The sequence below is a fragment of the Otolemur garnettii genome, unplaced genomic scaffold, assembly GCF_000181295.1.
Source record: "Otolemur garnettii isolate 467f Iridium unplaced genomic scaffold, OtoGar3 scaffold00114, whole genome shotgun sequence".
Classification (NCBI taxonomy): Eukaryota; Metazoa; Chordata; class Mammalia; order Primates; family Galagidae; genus Otolemur; species Otolemur garnettii.
Genome location: NW_003852509.1, coordinates 6,436,280 through 6,458,328, shown reverse-complemented (window position 1 = coordinate 6,458,328; position 22,049 = coordinate 6,436,280). Strand labels below are relative to the sequence as shown.

The 22,049-nt window shown below is 36.4% G+C and overlaps 1 protein-coding gene and 1 pseudogene across 1 annotated transcript; one reads left to right on the top strand and one right to left on the bottom strand.

Moving 5' to 3' along the window:
* Positions 1-4,651: 4,651 nt before the first annotated feature.
* LOC111727627 lies at positions 4,652-4,747 on the bottom strand (annotated as a pseudogene).
* A 9,031-nt stretch (positions 4,748-13,778) lies between these two features.
* Positions 13,779-14,902, top strand: LOC100960192 (olfactory receptor 4M1). The gene has a single exon (XM_003797296.2). The coding sequence runs from the start codon at positions 13,871-13,873 to the stop codon at positions 14,810-14,812; it is 942 nt and encodes a 313-aa protein (XP_003797344.1). The 5' UTR covers positions 13,779-13,870; the 3' UTR covers positions 14,813-14,902.
* Positions 14,903-22,049: the final 7,147 nt, after the last annotated feature.

Genomic DNA, 22,049 nt, shown 5'->3' with positions numbered 1-22,049 from the left:
TAGACTATTTTTCAAAAAAAAAAAAAATCCAGCTTATTAGAAGCCACCTTCTTGATTCTTTCTCCCCTTCCTTTCTTCTTCCCTTCCCTTCCCTTCTCTCCCTCCCGTCCTTTCTTCCTTCCCTTTCCTTCTTTCTTTCCTTCCTTTTTTCTCTCTCTTTTTTAGTCTTTCCCAATAAATATTACAAATCTAGTAGGGGGAATGGATTTTTAAAGAGATAATTATAATATAGTATAATGCATGCAGACATAGAAATATATACTGCATGCAATGAAGGGGGTTACTATAAATTCACAAATTGCTCAAAGATGATTTCTACACAGGAAAAAAAAGAGAGAGAGAAAGAGAGCAGTTTATTATATATTTTGAGGTGAAGAACAAAATTTTTAATGACTTTTTAAAGTAATCAAATTACTTTTATGTAATAAAAAGTAAAGAGGAATTTTGCATTTTGCTTGTATTTTATTTTATATGCTATTTTTTTAGACCTTCATTCATTGGGTATAAAACTTTAAAAAATTCTCAACAAACATTTTCATTAGATTTAAATGATTCAAACTGTAAATAATGCTAAGCTAAGCACTGTCATTTACTTTAAAATCAAAATTTTAAAAAGCTTTATTTTTTAAGCAGTACAAAAATAATCTAGTTCACACTATTAACTGCCCAACAAATTGTTTAAAAAACTAAATCTTCTTTGTTAAAGAGGAAATGACTAGAAATGTTTTCCATGCTCTTATTTTTAAAAACCAAGATCCTGATATATATAATGAACTAAATCAAAATTCACAAATGGTAGCTAAAATCCTGTCAACTTCCAGCCCAGTACTACACAAATTCAGTTTTTATGCATAAACAATTCAGAATTAAAGTTTATAATGGAAATGTCAACAAGTCATAACTACTACACATCACTACTGATGGGTTCCACTATACTTCAACCAGGCACAGCAGATGTGCACATTGACAGACTGCTTAGAAAATGAAAGCTATCAGAGCTATAAATAAGGAATACCTAAATATGAACATAGCAATGCCAAAGGATTATAGCTGTTAAAGAAAAGTAAGATGTGATATAAACACATCTGATAGTTCTCTCTGTAAGGCACTTTCCACTGATTTATACAGCTATAGTTTTATAGTTTTTTTAAAAAGGGAAATTTTTCTACATTGATGCATGTAATAATTTCATTGTCCATTCCTGACTACAAAGCAGCCTTTAAATCCTCTTACAGACCTTGACATATCTCATCAAAGTTTCTCCAGAAAATCAGCTTTTCATATTTTTGGCAGCCTTTAGTGCTTCAGTAGCCTTGTGAAGCTCCTTAATAACCAGTGATAAAGCTTCTGGGTTAATTCCTTGTTCACAAAGCTGTACACAAATAGGCAAAGTTTTTATATCTAAGCCAGTATTCAAAATCTTGAAATCTCAAGCAGAACGTCCATGGTTTGTCTCACAGCATTCAGATTCGCTGCTGTGGTAGCTGTCACAACCTCAGGGCTACAGCTCTCCCCAGGGGGAGGCCAGAGCAGGTGGGAGAAAGGCCTTGACTGTCTTAAAGAACTTGAATACTTTCCTCCTGCCTCTCAGTACTATAGTATTATTTTTATTGGACACAATCTTACTTTTCTTTTTTGCTCTAGATTAACTAAACACCTAAAATGAGTTGACATATGAACTATTAAAATGACTTAAGAGATGTAATTCTGTTAAAAAATTTTTAGTCAAACTTGTATTTAATTCTTTAAAAGACCAAAACAGAGTAAGCTCATTTTCTTTGATAGTGTTCTTAGTAAAGCTGGAGAATAGAAGGGTATCCTCAATATTTTGGAAGAGATGTTTTTCTTCCAAGAAATGTCCTTAGATCTTATCTTGTGACTAATATCTTTTAAATAATACCTTGATTATCTTTATTCAACATTTATTTTCTGTATGCCTTGTGATCCTGTATCTAATTTAAAAAATGATATCAGTTGCTTTTTCTTATTGATTTTTAAAAGGATTCTTATCTCATTTCCACAACTTATGAGGGAAATGAGTAATGTATATTATTTCTTTTCTACTTGCCATGTATAGTACAGAGATGGTTGCATAGAAGATACTGGTCAGAATTTGTTGGTTATCATGCTAATATTCGTTGTTTCTTTTAATTTTTTCTTAGTAATAGAGACCTGACATTATTTATGGTGGTCCATCTAAACAATTGCTATCTCAACTTTTTTCTCTATTTTTCTTCTTCTTCCTCTTTTTTTTTTTTTTTTGCTATCTCAAGCTTTTTAAACCTACACTTCAATAATTTAGAATAGAGTTATAAGAAAAAAAAATCTCATTTGTCATGGAAGAAGTCCAAGTGCCCATCGATCCAAGAATGGATCAATAAACTATGGTATATGTACACCGTGGAATACTATGCAGCCATAAAGAAAGATGGAGACTTTACGTCCTTCATGTTCACATGGATGGAGCTGGAAAATGTTCTTAGCAAAGTATCACAAGAATGGAAGAAAAAGTACCCAATGTACACAGCCCTATTATGAAACTAATTTATAGCTTTCATATGAAAGCTATAACCTAATTATAGCCTAAGAATATGGGGGGGGGAGGGAAGGGGGATGGGTGGATGTAGGGTGATTGGAGGGATCCCTTCTATGGTTTATCTTATAAGGGTACAAGTGAATCTTTCTAAGAGTAGAATATAAACATCTTAACACAATAAAAAATATTTCATTTGCAGCTGGGTATGGATAATATGATATTAGCATTAGCTGGTAGATGAGACTTTTGAAAACCCTTTAACATCATTTCTATAGTTTCCAGCCCATCTGTACATGATCACATTGACATTTATTGCATTTTCTTATAGTTAGTTTTCATATTACTTTTTTTGTAAAATGTCTCATTTTATCCTCTTTAATCCTGATTTTTAAAGATAAACAATGAACACTGAAATTATATTTACAACGGCATGCTACATTAGTTTTCTTTTTCTCTCCTAAGATAGAAGTATGATAATAATGAGAACAACAACCACACCAGCAAGGAAAAAAAGTTTAGAACCACTCCAACAAAGAAAACAGAAAGGACCTTTGATGCAGACAAAAGAGTCCAATAAAAGCTTGGAAGAGAGAAGATAAAGGAGCAATAGCTGGTTAGAAATGGCAGGGAAGGCTAGCTTTGAAATACCAACAGAGACGAATGCTGAGGAAAAGTGCACAGATCCAGTCTTGGGATCCCTGAGATGTTTGGGATGCCAGGACAAGGTCAGAGGAATGGTGAGGTTCAGGGCTGGTAACAGAGACTAAGAAAAAGAAATAGTTAAATTTCTAATCATCTCCTTCCATACCTTGCTTCCGATGCAAAGGGATGTGCTTCACAGACAGAATATTGGTACCTATGCTTAAAAAGCTGAATGGGAATAGAGAAAAGTCACATTATGGAGTTCACAAATGAAATTGCTGCTTGTCTAGTAGAACCCTACTCAGAAGCCTACGAACTAGTAAGCTCTGCTCTTTTGTTCCAGAGTTTAAGAGATCAATTTTTTGGTGCTTCATTCCTTAATATACATAAGAATTTTGGAGAAAAAAGGTAAATATTTATGAAAGCCAAAAGGAATCTAGTGAAATGAGAGGGAACATAGGAAAATAAAATCTTAAAAACCTCATATCTTCACATCAGTGAGAGGAAAATATTTGCAATCTTAAGATGAGACGATGTTTTGAAAAAACAGAGAAAAAATATTTTTATAAACTAAATAAAACATACTAAAATAACAAATATATAAAAACAACAAAGAATTAAAAGAAGTAGTCAAAGAAGTCATAGAAATAAAGAAGTCTCTATGAAAGTTGAATTAAAAATAAAAAAAGGAAATAGAAAAGATAAAGATAAGAAACATAAAGAATCAATTCAAGAGTCAAACTATTCAACTCACATGTGTTCTAGAACAGAGAAAACAGAAGGGATGAATTTAAAAGAAACAATGAAAAAATAATTCTTTGAGAACAGAAGGGTTTCAGTTTCTGGATATGAAAGATTTACTGAATGCCCAGAATGATTAAAAAATAATACCAAAGCACATTACTATGAAATTTTCTGACCCTAAAGATGGAAAAGATTATAGATTATAAAATTATTGAGAAAAAAGTAAATAGACTACAAGTAAATGAAAACACTTGAATGTCATGAATATGCTTCAAAGCAAAACTGGACCTTGGAATAGAGTGGAGTGTATTCAGAGTGCCACCAACTGATTTTCAGCCTAGAATTCTATACAGAACAGAAAAACCAATTAGGAAGATAGACTTAAACATTTTTAGTCATGCAAAGATTCACAAAATTTATTTCACAAGTATCCTTTTTTTTTTTTTCCCCAAAGTTTGGGATCACTTGTTCCAGTAAAGCAAGAGGAAGAGAGAGGATTTAAGAAATTAGTATATACTTGGGAGGCTGAAGTGGAAGGAACCCTTGAGTCTAGGAGTTGGAGGCTGCAGTGATCTATGATGATGTCACTACATTCCAACCTGGACTACAGAGTGATACTCTGTCTCTAGAACAAACTCCAACCAACCAACCAACAAAATAAATAAATCATGTATATAATGAAGGAAGTGGCCAAGGCACTTATTTCTTTTTCTCAACTTTCTTTTGTTATACCAGATGAGTAAGGTGTCAATGTCATAAGAAGATTGGAGGGAGGCCCATCTCACACATACTTGTAAAACTTACACTCATTAACCCCAGAAGTGTCAAAAACATTTTTAAGATGAAAACTGTATAGTAGACATAGAGGATGACAGAAATGGATGAGACAGAAGAGAAGCCCCCAGGATGGAACTCTTCAGGAATAGAGGGGGAAGGGTAAGGTACATTATTTGATATGTTGGAGCATCTCAGTTACATATTTTGGATATTTACTTCTTTTTGGATCTACAATTATTATACAAAAATATTTTCTCCTATTGCATAAATTTCCCTTTCAGCAAAAAAAAGCCAAGCTAAAACCAATGTCAAGGAACTTTTCCCCATGTTTACTTCTAGGAATTTTATAGAGTGAAATCTTATGTTAATTCTTTAAAGCATTTGAATTGATTTTTATGAATGTTTTAAAAGAAGGGTCCAATTTTATCCTTTTTGCATGTAGATATCCAATTTTCCCAGTACTCTTTATTGAAGAGTCTATTCTTACCCCATGTGTATATTTTTAGTGTCTTTATTGAAAATTAGTTGGCTATAGGCAGTGCACATAGCTCGGTGGGTTGGGCACTGGCCACATACACAGAGGCTGGCAGGTTCAAACCTGGCCTGGGCCAGCTAAAACTGCAACAACAACAATAACAACAAAATAGCCAGGCATTGTGGCTGGCACCTATAGTCCCAGCTACTTGGGAGGCTGAGGCAAAAAAATCACTTGAGCCAAGAGTTTGAGGTTGCTGTGAGCTGTGATGCTACAACACTCTACCTAGGGTGATGGCATAAGACTCTGTCTCAAAAAAGAAAAAAAGGGGGGGATTCTGGGAAGATGGCGAACTGGTAGCAACTCCTGTCAGAGGCTCCTGAGCAAAGGAAGAAAAACTGGATGGAATCAGAATCTATGAAGCCAAAGATGGGGAGCTGAGCCCAGAAAGAAGTTTGGCAAGCTATAAATCCAAGGAAGAGCATTTAAGAACACAAAATACAGGTACAAAGCAGGTCCCAGAACTGCTTGCTAGAGCTGCATGCCTCCCATGGGCAGTGGGTGGCTGCATAGGAGCCCCCAGCTCCAGGCAGGCACAGAACTACTTGCTAGAGCCACATGCACCCCGCAGGTGGCAGTGGAGGAGGCCCCCACTCTGGGTGGGCCCAAAACTGCTTGCTAGAGTTGTGTGCCCCACAGGTGGCAGAGGAGATTCCCTGCTCCAGGCTCCCGCTTTGGGTGGGCCCAAAACTGCTTGCTAGTGCTGTGGGCGTCCCGCAGACAGTGGTGGAAGAGTTCTCCGTTCCAGGCAGGCCCCAAACTGCTTCCTAGAGACACGCACACCCCTTAGGGGCCAGCAGAGGAGTTTCCCGGTCTAGGCACCTGTGCTGGGTGGGCCCATAACTGCTTGCTAGAGCTGCAACCCATGGGGTCATGGCGGGGGGAGTCTATTGCTCTGGGCGGGCCCAGAACTATTTGCCAGAACCACGTGTGTCCCATGGGCGGCAGCGGAGGAGTTCCTTGCTCCAGGCTCCCACGCTTGGAGGGCCCAGATCTGCTTGCTAGTGCTGCATGCATCCAGTGGGCAGCGGCAGAAGAGTCCTCTGCTCCCCATTCCCCTACCCCCCGGTTGCCCCAGCAGGTCTGAACTAGGACTGATCTGGCCGCTGCTGTTCCCCTGCCCCCCGTTGCCCTGGTGGGGCGAACTAGGACTGATGCGGTTGTGTGCGTGCCCTGCACCACTGCTACCATTCCCCCACCCCTCCCAGTTGTTCCATTGGGGCTGAACTAGGACTGATCTAGCCACTGCCGTTCCCCTGTCCCCCAGTTGCCCAGTGGGGCTGAACTAGGACTGGTCCAGCTGCTGCTGTTCCTCTGCCCCCTGGTTGCCCTAGTGGGGCCAAACTAGGACTGATCCAGCTGCTGCCATTCTCCTGCCCCCCTGGCCACCCCAGTGGGACTGAATGATTATTGACCCAGCCACTGCCGTTCTTCTGTTCCCCCTCCCTCCATCACCCCAGTGAGGGTGCAGTAGGACTGATTCCGCAGTTCTTGTGCTCTGTGCAGCCACTGTTATTCCCCTGCCCCCGGGTAACCCTGGCGGGCCTAACTAGGACTGATCTGGCTGCGTGAGTGCCCCACACCATCGCTGCAGTTCCCCTGTCCCCCAGTCACCCAGTTGAGCCAAACTAGGACTGATCTGGCCACTGCTGGTCTTCTGACCCCCAGTCACCCCAGAGGGCCAAATGAGGTCAGATCTGGCTATGTAGACTCCCACACAGCTGCTGCCATTCCACTGTGCCCCAGTTGCCCCAGCACCTGAGAACTGGGAGAAAAGGACAGACATGCCCTGTCTCTCTGGGCAACCAGAAGAAGCCACTGACTGAATGGTTCTGATAAGGTCTCCAAACAGGGTAAACTCAGTGTGGGGTGGAATCAGTGGAAAAACCCTGGCAACTTGAATAACCAGAGTAGATCAACTCCTCCAATGAAAAATGGGGCAGATGCAATTGAAGACCCCATCCATAAACAGATGGCAGAGATGTCAGAAATCGAGTTCAGAATGTAGATAGCAAATAAGATTAACAGAATGGAAGAAAGTAGGGAATTAGAATTTCAAGAAATTATTCAAAAGATATCTCAAGAATTCAACAATTTCAAAGATAAAATGATCAAAGATTTTGAAACACTGAGGCAAGAGGTTGCAGCCCTCAAGGATCTGAAAGATATGGTAGAATCCCTCTGTAACAGAGTGGCACAGGCAGAAGAAAGGATCTCTGACATTGAAGACAAAGCTTTTGAACAAGCTCAAGAGCACAAAGATGAGAAGAAATGGAGAGCAAAAATGGATCTTTCTCTCAGAGAGCTCTTGGATAATTCAAAGAAAACTAATATTCACCGTATAGGAATCCCTGAAGGCAACGAAGTTGCTTCACAAAACACAGAGGCTCTTCTACATGAAATTATGAAAGAGAACTTTCTAGATATGCCAAGAGATTCTGAAATTCAGATAGCAGTTTCAGAACCCCAGCATGACTCAACGTGAATAAGACATCCCCCAGGCACATCATAATTAACTTTACTAAAGTCAATATGAAAGAGAAAATTCTGAAAGCAGTTAAACGCAAGAAAACCATAACCTACAAGGGGAAGAATATTAGAATGACTGCAGATCACTCTGTTGAAACCTTTCAGGCTACAAGAGGATGGTCATCGACTTTTAATCTCCTAAAACAAAATAACTTTCAACCCAGGATCCTGTATCCAGCCAAACTGAGTTTCATTTATGATGGAGAAATTAAATACTTTTTTTTTTTTTTGAGACAGAGCCTCAAGCTGTCCCCCTAGGGGTGGCTGTGGCATCACAGCTCACAGCAACCTCCAACTCCTGGGCTCAAGTGAGTCTCCTGCCTCAGCCTCCCAAGTAGCTGGGACTACAGGCACCTGCCTCAACACCCAGCTATTTTTTGGTTGCAGCCATCATTTTTGTTTGGCAGGCCCCAGCTGGATTTGAACCCGCCACCTTAAGTATATGTGGCTGGCGCCTTATCCACTTGAGCCATAGGCGCCAAGCCGAAATGAAATACTTTAATGACATTCACATGTTGAAGAAATTTGCCATAAGTAAACCAGCTCTGCAGTAAATTCTCAAGTCTATCCTCTATAATGACCAGTGCAATCCTCCCCCATGAAAGTAAACTAACTCAGAAACTTTTGATCAAATTCCAACTTCCACAATGGTGAAAGGATTAAAAATGTCTACTGGACTTTCGAGCACCTCGATGCCCAAAATTTTACCAGGCTTATCAATAATTTCAATCAATGTGAATGGCTTAAATTGTCCTCTAAAGAGGCACAGATTGGCTGACTGGATGCAGAAACTCAGATCGGACATCTGTTGTATTCAAGAATCGTATCTTACTTTAAAAGATAAATATAGACTCAGGGTGAAGGGATGGTCATCTATATTCCAGGCTTGCCTTGTTCCTGATCTGCGTGGAAATGATTTTAATTTAACTCCATTCAATACAATATTGTTCTGTGCAACTCAAAAGTTGTGTTTCTATGCTTCTTGGGTAAAGTACACCTCAACTTTTAAATTATTCCCTCAGGGTTTTATTCCTCCCTGACTTTTCTTGGCCTCCAGAGAAATGACTTTTGTAGTTATAGCCCATGGTGCTAGTTAGCTCATTGTTACATCACGGTAAGAACTGATATATGCCAAAATATAGACAGCAAAGCCCTCTGTTGTGGGTAGGAGAAGAGGCTTCTTCTACCCCTTCCCCACAATCCCCGACTACACCAAGACTGCACAGTAATGGGTAGGTGGAATGTTCAAATATTTACATAAACCACTTTAGTTTTGAGACAATGAGATCATATAATGATGGGAATCACTATGTAAGGTGCAGAAACTGGTGGTAAGAAGCAGAAAGCCTCGTGCAAGGAAATGTGGTGGTAAGCTAGAGCAGATCTTACCTGTAGAGTTGTTGGACAAAGTATTCCTTCTTTGTCTTGATGTTAAAATTAAAGCATTTTAAATGCAGGGGTGAACAGTTTATTGAGAAGATACCTATGTCATCTCAGACTCACAGAAGGAGCCATTCTTAAACAAATTCAAGCAGAAAAGACTCTTTTGTCATCAGACATTGCCAAATCATTAAAATAAATTTTTTAAATTTTGAATCCTATCACCCTTGAAAGGAAGTCAGGGAAAAAAAATCCCAAGATCTCCAGTTACTTGTTCTGATAGTTCTTCAAGGCGAGGCCTAGGAAGGGGATGGGACAAGTGGGTCCTAAGATGTTTCATTTTGGTGGGATTTGAATTGGAGGTAGTAACAACTTTGAAAATGAATAGAAACACAAAAGAGAAACTTGAAAGTAGAGAGACTCTTACTTGAAAGTAATGTGGGTAAGATAGGTCTTTTATTTTTTATTTAATTTATTTTAAAATTTTTCTTTCTTGTTGGGGAATCATTGAGGGTACAATGAACCAGACTACACTGCTTGCATTTGCTGAGTGAAGTCCCCTATTAATTGTGTCTGCTTGTAAGTGGTGTTGGAATAGGTCTTTTAAAACGAGAATTCCAGGAAACAAAATCAGAAATCAAGGAGCAGAGTCAGGAAAGTTTAAATAATTATTAAAACAATTGGGTTTGAAAATAATTTACTTTTTTCCAGTCTTTTATTCATTTATTTATTCATCAAAAAATCCCTTTAATCATCCATGTATTCATTTGTCACATACTGAGGACCATAGTGTGCTACAAGCTACCTTAGGCACTGGAAAGATACATGAATTAGACTTATTCTATGAACTGAAGGAGCTCAGAGTTTCTGTTATATTTTGGTCAAAATACAAACTGAGAGCCAGGCACACACCTGGAGTCTCAGCTACTCGGGAGGCTGAGGCAGGAGGATTGTTTGAGAGCAGAAGTTGGAGGTCACAACAAGTTATCATGACACTACTACATGCTAGCTGGGCAACAAAGTGAGACTTTGTTTCCAAAACAAAAACAAAAACATACACACACACACACACACACACACACACACACACATATATATACATAAACTAAAAAAATTATAATGAGTTAAAGTTTTTAATGGAAGTGTAACCAGAGTACTACTATGAGGCATAGCCATAGAAATACATATATGACATTTCTATGGGGGCATGTTCATAAAATTTTATACAAAATTTCAGGTAGTTTAGAAAAAAGGCCTCTAACTAAGAGTAGAGAATATATTAATAGTGATATATCAACAGTCATATGGAACTATGGGTCTGGGAACAACAGGGCGAGATGGTAGTGTTTTGAGGTCAGACACTCTTGTCCTCCTCTCTAAGCTATTTCTTAGACTTGTTCTTAGTTTTCCAGGTCTAAGTATAGCAATTAGGGGAGAGAAGAGAAAATAGATTTTAAAGGGTAATAGTTTGGAAATCATGTTGGGATGGTAGTTTACCAACTGAATTTTATACTTTGCAAAGGGAAATAATAATACTAAGAATTATCATTATATTAAGTATAAGTTATGTGAAATGTATTTTCCTGAGCATTACATGCATTAATTAATTAATCATTATAATAATACATTTGAGGTAGGTACTATTATTATCTCCATTGCACTGGTGAGGCAGAGAAAGGTGGATGAGTTGCCCAAGGTTACGTAGCTATTAAGGGGTTCAGATGTTGTTAGAACCAGGGCACAAACACTCCATATCTAAGTCTTTTATAAGAAGAATGGCAGCAATAAGCCTCAAAAAAAATCTTCATAGTGAGATCAGTCCTTCTCTGATACTAATGGTTTCTTATTGTCTAGTTTACTGTGGGGAAAAACATCTACAAAAAATCAACATAACTACTGTCTTGATATTTTCTGCTATTGGTTCATTTATGAGATTTGAAGTGTCTGGGTCTGTATATACCCACATATTTGGTGGAAATATTTTTGTACACTTCCTCCTGACCATCTCACAGAATAAGATAGGTAAGCTTGATATCTTAAAAATAGGTAAATCCAAGTTATTTCTTTTAAGCATTGTCTATATCCAGAATGCATGTATTCCATCGCTGTTTTTCTATATTGTCACCCATATTGTTCTTAATTTGCCCTTCTGGGACTTTTACTCTCAATCTTCTTTTATTTCCAAATAATCACAGAATTTTTAAACTAGAATATTTCTTAAAATTCTAGTTTAAAATCCTTCATGTTTCTGGGAAGAAACTGTTGTCAAGGAAGATTGAATAACCTTCTCAACATCTCAACATCTCAGAATCTCAACACAGATTCTGTTTAACCACAAAGCACTGATTCTCTTGAGGAGAGTTCACAGTTAACTCACCTACTGGGAGGGCCCCTGCGTGCCTATTTCCATAGCCATCCTTCAGATAACACATCCCTGCAGATTAAGAATGGAATTCACTAGATGTTATTAAAAGAGGAGCAGGCTCCATGCAGAAACTTGGGAAGAGTAGATGAGTGGACATAAGATAAAGTAAAACATTCTAACCAACTTATCTAGCTGCTCTAAGGGTAAGAGGTGATATTGAATTGATAACCCCTCATAAACGTCAGCCCTAGAAAGAAATTCCCTGACTCAGTCCCCATGGATGGCTTATCTCCCCTAAGGGTTTCTCACAAACATAATTCCTTACTCTGTTTTTTTTTTTTTTTTTTTTTGGCATAATTCCCAGCCTTCCTTAGAGTGTGATGAGGTATACTTCAATACTGTATATATAGTAGATTCTGCCAAATTTTATTAAGGACCTGGAATGTGCTGGATGAACCTTATTTTAGACATAGAAGATGCGATGACAATTTATTTGTGTTTATTTTGAATTTCCTTTACTTATTATAATTTTTTTTAAAAAGCTGTTACAGAGTTCAATTTCCAACTGCTTTTGGTAGTCTGATAATGGAAACACACACTCCACCATTAAATTTTGCTAGTTGAACCTTGTAAACATTTTCTAAGCAAACTATGCATTTCTCTAAATAGTTATTGCTATATCTTTAGCTTAAGTGACATAATTTTTTCTTCTAATCTTGCCTCACTCTAATTTATTCACATAGTAGCCAGAGTGGAATTTATAAGTTGAAAATCCTGTTAAACTACTCCCTGGGTTTTACTTTAAAATACATTGGAAGCTATTAAAATCTAATTGATTGTGGAGTACAATATGTTGTCCTCGACTGTCTCTTTGTTTTGTTCCCTTGGCTTTAAGAGTTGAAGGTCTCCTATAGGTTTCAGAAACATCCATGCAGGGTCTTCTTTGCATTTGCTATTCTCTATTCCTAAAATGCTTTCTTGTATAGATTTTTAAAGTTAGTAAAATGTCACAAGTTCACAGAGAAGCTTTGCTAAAACACTTCATACCACCCTACCACCACTGTTTTCTTTCGGTCATAATCTCCTTTTCTCCTACTTGTCTCTTATCATTAGTGGCAATTATTTTATTTTACTTACTTATATTTTATTTATTTCTTATTTATTTGCTTACTTATCTGTCTGTATTTCTGGCATGGAAATTTAATGAAGCAGAAATTGTCTTCCTGTTCATTGTTTTGTCTCAGCAGTTAGCACATAGCAGATGCTCCCTAAATATTTGTTGAATAAACAAATGAGTAAGTTATAGAAGTTACACAGAGACTATATATTTGGTGAGAGACTCTACTCTCATGTGTGAAGAGCTTTGTTTTGACATGCATTAAATGACAAATGCTTGCAAGTCAGAACTGTGTGTTTTATGTTACTTCAGGCTGTGGTCAAATTAATGGGAAAATAGGTATTGGACCTTCACTGAGCTGAGGAAGTGGCATTGTTTAGTGGTGTGTGTGTGTGTTATGAATAGCAGCTGAGCATTGCTAGCTTGAAAAATAGGGGGTTTGGTTGGCTGCCTGCCTATGGATTGAGATCTACCAGTAAAATGTCTCCTTTCAACTTGATGGTTGTGAGAAGTGGAGGGATAATTCTCTGCATTTTTTTCCATAAAGAATAAATGAGGCAAGTTTGAGTTCTTAATGCAAAGTATATATCATCAGTTTTTAATTTTATGTCATCTCTTGAACATTGAGCTAAAGGAAGAAATCTCTTTGACATTTTCTGGTAAAATGACCCTTCCTATTCCATGATACCTGATATATATTTGTCTTTCCAAGACATTGACATTCATTTGCCTAAATCCTTTATTTCTAGATTAGTGCCATTTCTACTTCCTCTTTAGGGTACAGAATGTCTCTCCTTGGTCAGAGGAGAAAGGGATAATTTGTGTGACAATAACCAGAATGATACCTTTCACAAAACTAAAAAAGAAAAGTTTAGGGTCTTATAATAATATTGACTGCTTTGAAATATTCATCTCCTTTCAGTAACGAGGACATTTAGACAATTAAGAACAGGTAATCTAATAACTTCCATCTTTTCAAAAACTATATAGTAAAATATCCAAATGAACTGAGCAATCATAATATTCTAAATACTTTTGGTAAAGATTTGTTTGATTGTCAGAAACTCACAGTTTGTTCATCAGGGATCATAAATCAGTTAGTTTTCTGTGTGCTGCAAATCTTTTAATGATAGGGAACAGATGACAATTTTGAAAGTAATATATAACCCTACTTAAATGTCATTTGGAATAATTATAATTTCTTTATTTTTCATAGCTATATTATGAAAAAAGTTAATTGAAGAAATGGAACCTGCAAATTACACCAGGGTGACAGAATTTATTCTCACTGGCCTATCTCAGACGCGGGAAGTACAACTAGTCTTATTTGTTGTATTTTTATCTTTTTATTTGTTCATTCTTCCAGGGAATGTTCTTATCATTTGCACCATCAGGCTTGACCCCCATCTGACTTCTCCCATGTATTTCCTGTTGGCTAATCTGGCCTTCCTTGATATTTGGTATTCTTCCATCACAGCCCCTAAAATGCTTGTGGACTTCTTTGTGGAGAGGAAGATCATTTCCTTTGGTGGGTGCATTGCACAGCTCTTCTTCTTGCACTTTGTTGGGGCTTCAGAGATGTTTCTGCTCACAGTGATGGCCTTTGATCGCTATGCTGCTATCTGCCGCCCCCTCCACTATGCTACCATCATGAATCGACGTCTCTGCTGCATCCTGGTGGCTCTCTCCTGGACCGGGGGCTTCATTCACTCTATAATACAAGTGGCTCTCATTGTTCGACTTCCTTTCTGTGGCCCCAATGAGTTAGACAGTTACTTCTGTGACATCACACAGGTTGTCCGGATTGCCTGTGCTAACACCTTCCCGGAGGAGTTAGTGATGATCTTTAGTAGTGGTCTGATCTCTGTGGTGTGCTTCATTGCTCTGTTAATGTCCTATGCCTTCCTTTTGGCCATGCTCAAGAAACACTCAGGCTCAGGTGAAAGCACCAACAGGGCCATGTCCACCTGCTATTCCCACATCACCATTGTGGTGCTAATGTTTGGGCCATCCATCTACATTTATGCCCGTCCATTTGACTCTTTTTCTCTAGATAAAGTGGTGTCTGTGTTCCATACTGTAATATTCCCTTTACTTAATCCCATCATATACACATTGAGAAACAAAGAAGTAAAGACAGCCATGAAGAAGCTGGTCAACAGGTATATTTTATGTAAAGAGAAGTGAAAGATAAATGATATACTGTATAGTCCTTTTGAGGATCATTGTCCTAAAGTAGGAAGCATTTGAAGTGGTAATAATAATGTGTTCACTTCTTTCATTCATCTGTATTTTTAAAATTTCCTTATGATTTTCCTCTATTCCTTTTTATAAAACAAAAAAATTCCAAAGGCAAGAAGATGAAAATAAATTTATTGAATTTATTTTGAAATTTCATGAAGATCATTATTATAATGTGAGATATAATAGCGGTCTGAAATTGAATGAGTTGCCTATAACTCAACATTGCGATTATACTTTCAATTACACACTGACTTGTGTGAGATGCTAGAATCCATGTTCCATTCATCTTGTGTGTTTTTTTATGTTTACTAATCTCAGTATTAAGATGGATTTTACTATTACGTATGATTAAAAAATCAGCTTATCTAAAGAAATTAAAATTCTCCTTTTTATAAAATTATTAAAACAATATATGTTCACTGAAATTAAAAATGCATGAATATATAAGGGTGGGGGAGACCATTCCCAAAAGATTTGGGAGTTTCCTTCAAAAAGGTTTGTAAAATCTGAACCAGCCAGCCCCCACTGGAGGCAGACCGGTTGTCCTATCATGCAATACTTATAAGGTCTGAGGCACTGTTATTATTAAGTGGAGGTGGGGGTAGGGCACAAGCTACAAAATTCTACAGTGCTACAAAATGTAGCACTCAGATTTTAAATCTAACAAAACAGGTATTTAAATAAAAAAAGGTACAAAAATGCAATAAAAATCTAGAATGTTGTTTTCAGGACCTTCAAATCATCAGAAAACAAACTTCAGTCAACCATGTGAAGACACAAAACCCAGGACAGAAGGTTGGGTACTAAATATACAGTAGTCCCTTCATTTTACAGAGTACTGAACCCTGTATATATTATGTTTTTCGCTATACATACATATCTATGATAAAGTTTAATTTATAAATTAGACTCAAAAGAGATTAAAAATAATAGTTAATAATAAAATAAAACAATTATAACAATACTCCAACTTAGTACTCTTTCACTTTGGAGCAATTACTAAGTAAAATAAAGTTTACTTGAACACAAGGACTATGACACCATGACACCATGACAGTTGATCTAAGAGGACAACATCCTCCTAAGTAAAGTATTACAAAAGTAGAAAAGCAAGCATCCAATGTACTCAATACTATTATAAAACTAGTAGATGAACAACTACATGCACACATGAGAAAAAAACTGAATTAAACTCAAGTGGGGAGGTGAGGGGAGGAGGGAGATTGGTAAACTCTCACAATGTAAGGGTATATGGCATACCTCCTGGGTAAAGGCTCAGTTACAACTTGGACTTTACCTAAAACAATGTAACCTAATCATATGAACCCATATATTAATCTGAAATTAAAATAATAGTATTAAAAAATAAAAATAGTTTAATTTTAAAAAATTGCTATGAAAATTCAGCTCTGGAAAAATAATGTTCTTGGTGTATGTACATTAAATGATAGTTTTTATAACTTTTAGGAATATAAAAATATTTAAATAAAAATAATAAAATAGATATTTAAATAAAAAATCTACCACCCAAAAGAGATAAAAGGTGAATTAATGAACCACAAGTGGGCTCATATGTATTTTTTGATTTTTGAGTTTCACTACAAGCTAATAATTTTATTCAAAGTTTCTGCTTCTAGAGCCATAATGCCTCCTGATAGAAGGAAACATCAACATCAAAATATTCTCCAGATAAACTTTCATAAAATAACAGCTTATACTCAGGTACCAGAGACCCCACAAAAAAGCAAGGCCCTGTGAAAGAGATCCAGAGGGACAACAGATCAAAACCACAAAAGAACTATAGAATTTAAATTAATTAAGTGTTATTGAGGAAATAAAGGATTGAATATACTAGTAAAGATGGAGATCATATAAAATGAACAGGAAAATCATAAGTAAAACAGGAGAATTTGAGAGTCAGATCAAAAATTCAACAAATGTATTGAATAAATTTTAAATTAGGCACAACCAGAGAAAAATAGCAACCTAGAATACAGAGCTGAGGAAATGAATTATGCAGGGCAGAGACAAAAATGAGTGAAAAAAAATGAAAGAGAGGCTAAGATAATTGAAAACAAAATGAAAAGGTCTAAATATATCTGTTTGAAAGGAGAGAATAAACAAAATGTGGAGGAGGTAATACTGAGAAAAGGCTAAAATTTTCTGAAAACTAACTGTGAATCCTACTAAAATATTAATGGTATATATTTGTTAAATGCACATTTAGAAACATCATAGTGGAACTGAAGTTCAGTAAAGACAACTGAGCAGATGCTAAAAGCACCTCAACAGAAATGCAGAGATTATCTTGGAGGGAAAAGCAGTTAGAATAATATCTAACTTCTTTAACAACAAAAATGTGTATCAGTAAAGACAGTGTTCTGAGAGAATATGGTTGTCATATCTGTGAAAATATAATCAAATAAAAACATCCTCAGAAAAATAGAGGAGAGGTTTGTCAAAAGCCCACAGTCACTGAAAGAAATTTCAAGGTGTGCTTGCAACAAAATGATTGCAGATGGGAGATCTGAGATGACAGAGAAAAAGAATGACAAGTGTGTGTGTAAATACCTACTGTATAAAACAGCACCAATAACAAACTTCTGATACATAGAAAAAGAAAGAACTGAAGTATTTAAAAATCTCATTGCATAAGCTAAGAGTTGGTGTGATTGGAGTTAAATGTACTAAAATCTTTAAGATTTCTTAGGAGACAGTAAGCTTCTATATCTACTTTTCTCTTTGTTTGGTTATTACTTTCTATAAGTTATACCACACAGTACCAAAATCTTACCAAAAGTTTGTCTTTCTCATGTCATGCTAAGCCTGTTGCAGGTTTGGGTAACTTTCCAGAAAACTGGAAAAAGAAAAAAAAATAAAATGAAAAATAGCAAATAAATTAGAAAGAATATTATTTAAGTTAATATATTGTTTAAGTTAATAAAAGAAATTTGAATCAAGGTTTTAAGAGACAAGGTCTCTCTTCCTCCTACCAGGCTGAACTGCAGTGGCTATATGCACTGTAACCTTGAACTCTTGGGCTCATGAGATCTTTCCTCCCCAAGTCTCCTATGTAGCTGGGACTGCAGGTGTATACTGCCATGCCTGGCTAATTTTTAATTTTTTTTCACAGAGACAGGATCTTGCTATGTTGCCCAGGCTTGTCTCTAACTCCTCTCCCTAAGTAATTTTCCTTCCTTGGCCTCTTAGATTTCTGTGATTACAGATGTTAGCCATCTTGCCTGACCTAAATTTTAAAATGTGTTTCCTCAGTTGCACCAGTCATCTTTCAAGTGCCCAAACAGCTACAGCTAGCTAGTAGCTATCACATTGGGGAGAACATATCTAGGATTTACATTTATGCAGTATATAATAAAATCATTTCTAGAATTCTTAAATAATGGGTCCATACTATGAGCAATGAAAAAATTAGCATAAACTTTTCTTTCCTCTCCTCCAAGTCAAATTATAATGATTAAAAATTGTTGCCTTTCTAAATCTTATTTTTTATTGTTAAATATATTTATAAATCAATTATTAACATACAGCTTTAATAATATGCTTTGACTTCTGGAACACTTTTACACTGCTGGTAGGATTGCAAACTAATACAACCTCTATAGGAAGATGTATGGAGAATTCTGAAAGAACTAAAAGTTGACCTTCCATTTGATCCCACAATCCCATTACTAGGTGTCTATCCAGAAGAACAAATATAATTTTACCACAAGGACATTTGCACCAGAATGTTTATTGCTGCTCAATTCACAATTGCCAAAGTGTGGAATGAACTCAAGTGCCCATCAACCCAAAAATGGATTAACAACCATGGATTATAGTACTTAATATCCTTTACCTGGTCTCCTTGCTGCCTGCCACTCTTTGACTTCTCTAGTCCATTTTTTCACTTGGTAGTCAGAGTAACATGTAAATCACATATGGGCACTACTGTACTTATTACATTTCACACATAAAATAGTGGTCAGTTGCCATTTGGCCTACAAGGGTATGACAATTAAGTTTGCAAACACATCCTAGAAAAAGTACTACATACCTCATTGCTGAGGTCACTACAATCATCTTCAAAGTACTGCCCTGGGGAAGCTATGCATCAACACTGGAACCTAGTCCATTCTTCACTGCAATTTTGGAACTCTTTTTCCAGAATGGCCATCAGAGCTGTCATCTGTCATTGATATTCTGAAGGCTATCAAAATGTCTTCCTGTTGATATTTTCTTTGTCTTCAGGTAAAGAAAAAAGTCATTGGGAACCAGATCAAGTGAGTAGGGAGGGTGTTCTAATACAGTTGTTTGTTTACTCGCTAAAAACTCCCTCACAGACAGTGCCATGTGAGCTGGTGCATTGTCATGATGCCAGAGCCACGAGTTGTTCATGAAAAGTTCAGGTTATTTTCCTCTAACTTTTTCACACTGCCTTTTCAGCATTTCCTAGTAGCAAACTTGGTTAATTGTTTGTCCTGTTGGTACAAATTCATAATGAACAATCCTTCTGATATCAAAAAAAGTTTTCTAACATCATTTTGACTCTTAATTTGGACTAATGGAACATTTTTGGTGGTGGGGAATTGGCTGACTTCCATTGTGCACTTTGATGCTTTGTTTCAGTGTCATGTTGGTATAATCATGTTTTCATCACCAGTGATAACACAGCCCAAAACATCCTCTTCCCTCTCCAAAAGGCTTGGCAAACTTTGACACTTCTTTACTTTTATTCATCTGTGAGCTTCTTTGAGACCATTTTTGGACACACCCTTCTCATGCCAAGATGTTCAGTTAAGATTTTTCTAACTATTTCCTGATCAATGTTTAATTGGTCTGTTATGCTTCTCACAGTCAGTTGACGATTTTGATGCACAATTTGACAAGTTTTTGCAATGTTTTCATCTGTTCTGCTCACCTCTGACTGCCCTGACCACTCTTCATCAGTGATGCTTTCTCTCCCTTCAGAAAACGTTTAATCCATTTGTACACTGCCATCTTCTTCTTGGAATTAACCTCATAAAATTAGACTAACATGTCCCTGATTTCACTTTCCCTCTTGCCAAGTTTAACAAGACACTTAATGTTTGTTCATCACTCTAATTCAAGCTCTGACATTCTTGTGACAACACACAAAAACATGCAGCAACAATGATAAACACCACTCAGCACGATACCAGAAACTGGCATAAACACATGATATACCGTGGTTCTGAAGACTTACCAAATTGTTTGTACACTGCTGCCAACATAAACACATGTTGGGAAACTTAACTATCAGAACCTGACCCTGTGTGTAGCTTGGCCCTACCTCTCTGTCTTACCATACTTTATTTTCATTTGCTCACCACTGTCTTGCCACTTTGACCTCTTTTCTGCTTTTCAGCACACCAGCTCCTTTCTTCTTCATGGCCTTTCACCAGCTCTTTCTTCAGATCTTCACAGAATTGGCTTATTTTAGTCATTCACATCTCAGCTGAAATGTTATCTCCTCAGAGAGGTCCTCCCTGGCCAGCTCACCTAGAATAGATTCTCTTTCCCAATCTCTGTTCTATTTTTATAGCACTCCTCATAATCTAATATCTTCTCATTGATGTGTTGGCTTATTTTCTATTTTCATTCATTAGGATGTAAGATCCCCACCATCAAAGGCTTTTCTGTCTTGTTTCATGTTACATTGCAGACACAACAAGATAGCTTGGTTCATAGTTTTAGCTTCTAAGATTGTATAAGATGACAATTCTTTCCCAGAAAGAATAGCCAGCCTCTATTCTGGCGACTGGATGTAGATCATCACATACATTTCAGTTTAAGTATTATGGTAAATGTTAAGAAATGAAGTCTATGATTATGTCTATAATTATGGAAAGACATCACATTTTTAAAAGTCTCTTTTGGTAAGAAAGACTGTCATATACTCCAAGATGAGGATTTTTCTCCATGTACATTTCTCACATATCTTGCTTATTTTATTTTGTGTTCTAAAAACACTGTTTTTTTATCTGTTGCTTTTATTTTGTATAAATGGTTTCACAAATATGCATTTTTGTGTCTCTGTCTTTTCATTTTTATTTCCTATTTTCCCATTAGTATTTTTGCATTTGTTTTCATTCTTTAATTTTCTTTCTCTTTATACTATTACCTTTATGACTTTATACATCTTTTCTCTTTCTTTTCTCCCCCATCTCCCACTCCTCCCACCTCTCTCTCTCCAAATTGGAGATAAGTTAGAACAAAATATATCTGATTATGCCTTGTATTTATTTACAATTTATATTTAGTATTTTAATTTTTGAAATAGAAAAAATCTTTCCCTTTAAAACAAATGTACTAAAATTTAAATAATATTGCTCTCTACCTTATAAGTCTTAATTTTCTTGTTTAATAATATTTAACTAAAAAAAATAGTTCTTTTCTTTTTTTTTTCTCTTTGCAGCTAAAGTTTACTTACCATAAGATGGGTTTTTTGTCATGGCTGTTTCTGCAGGGTAATGTGATATTATTATACACTTAGTTATCTTGTCTTTATACAACTTAACAAGAAAATAAGCTGGGCCAGAAGCCTATACCAGCTTTAGAGAATTTTTAAAAAGATGGAAGTTAAGGTTTAAAATTTTTTTTTATTGATTATTTCTGTTATTTTTGCCACATAGGGTGAAGTAGCCAAAAGAATTATATGATAGTGATGATTATTATACAATGCATAATTTTATAAAAAAAATAATTTTTTTCTAATGCCAGGTTAATGTGAAGGTACAAACAACCAAACCACAATATTTCAATTTGTTAGATAGAGTCTCTCCTAAAAAGCGTGCCATGAGCCTCTACATTGTGCCCTTTCAGTGGGAGCACCCCAAACACTCCTCACCTTGAATTGAAGTGAGTTTTTCTCCTATGTGGGCATGAGTTAGATCATCTACTGGGTTCATATTAGTATTTAAAAACTAGTTCTTTATTAAAGATTTAGTGGAGATAGGAGACAGTTATTTATAAAATTAAAACTACAAATGCCAAAGACATTGTAAGACCATTTAAGAGAATACCACTACTTGAGAAATTAGTCAGACAATAAGGAGTCTTTGTAAACATCATTTATTTTCTCTTCACCTACCGCTTTGTCACCAGAAATATGTTGAATCTAACATACTTACTACCTACCTGATCATATCACTTTCTTTCT

Excerpts from the sequence above, each read along its gene's own strand:
- LOC100960192 (XM_003797296.2), top strand. The coding sequence starts at position 13,871 with ATGGAACCTGCAAATTACACCAGGGTGACAGAATTTATTCTCACTGGC.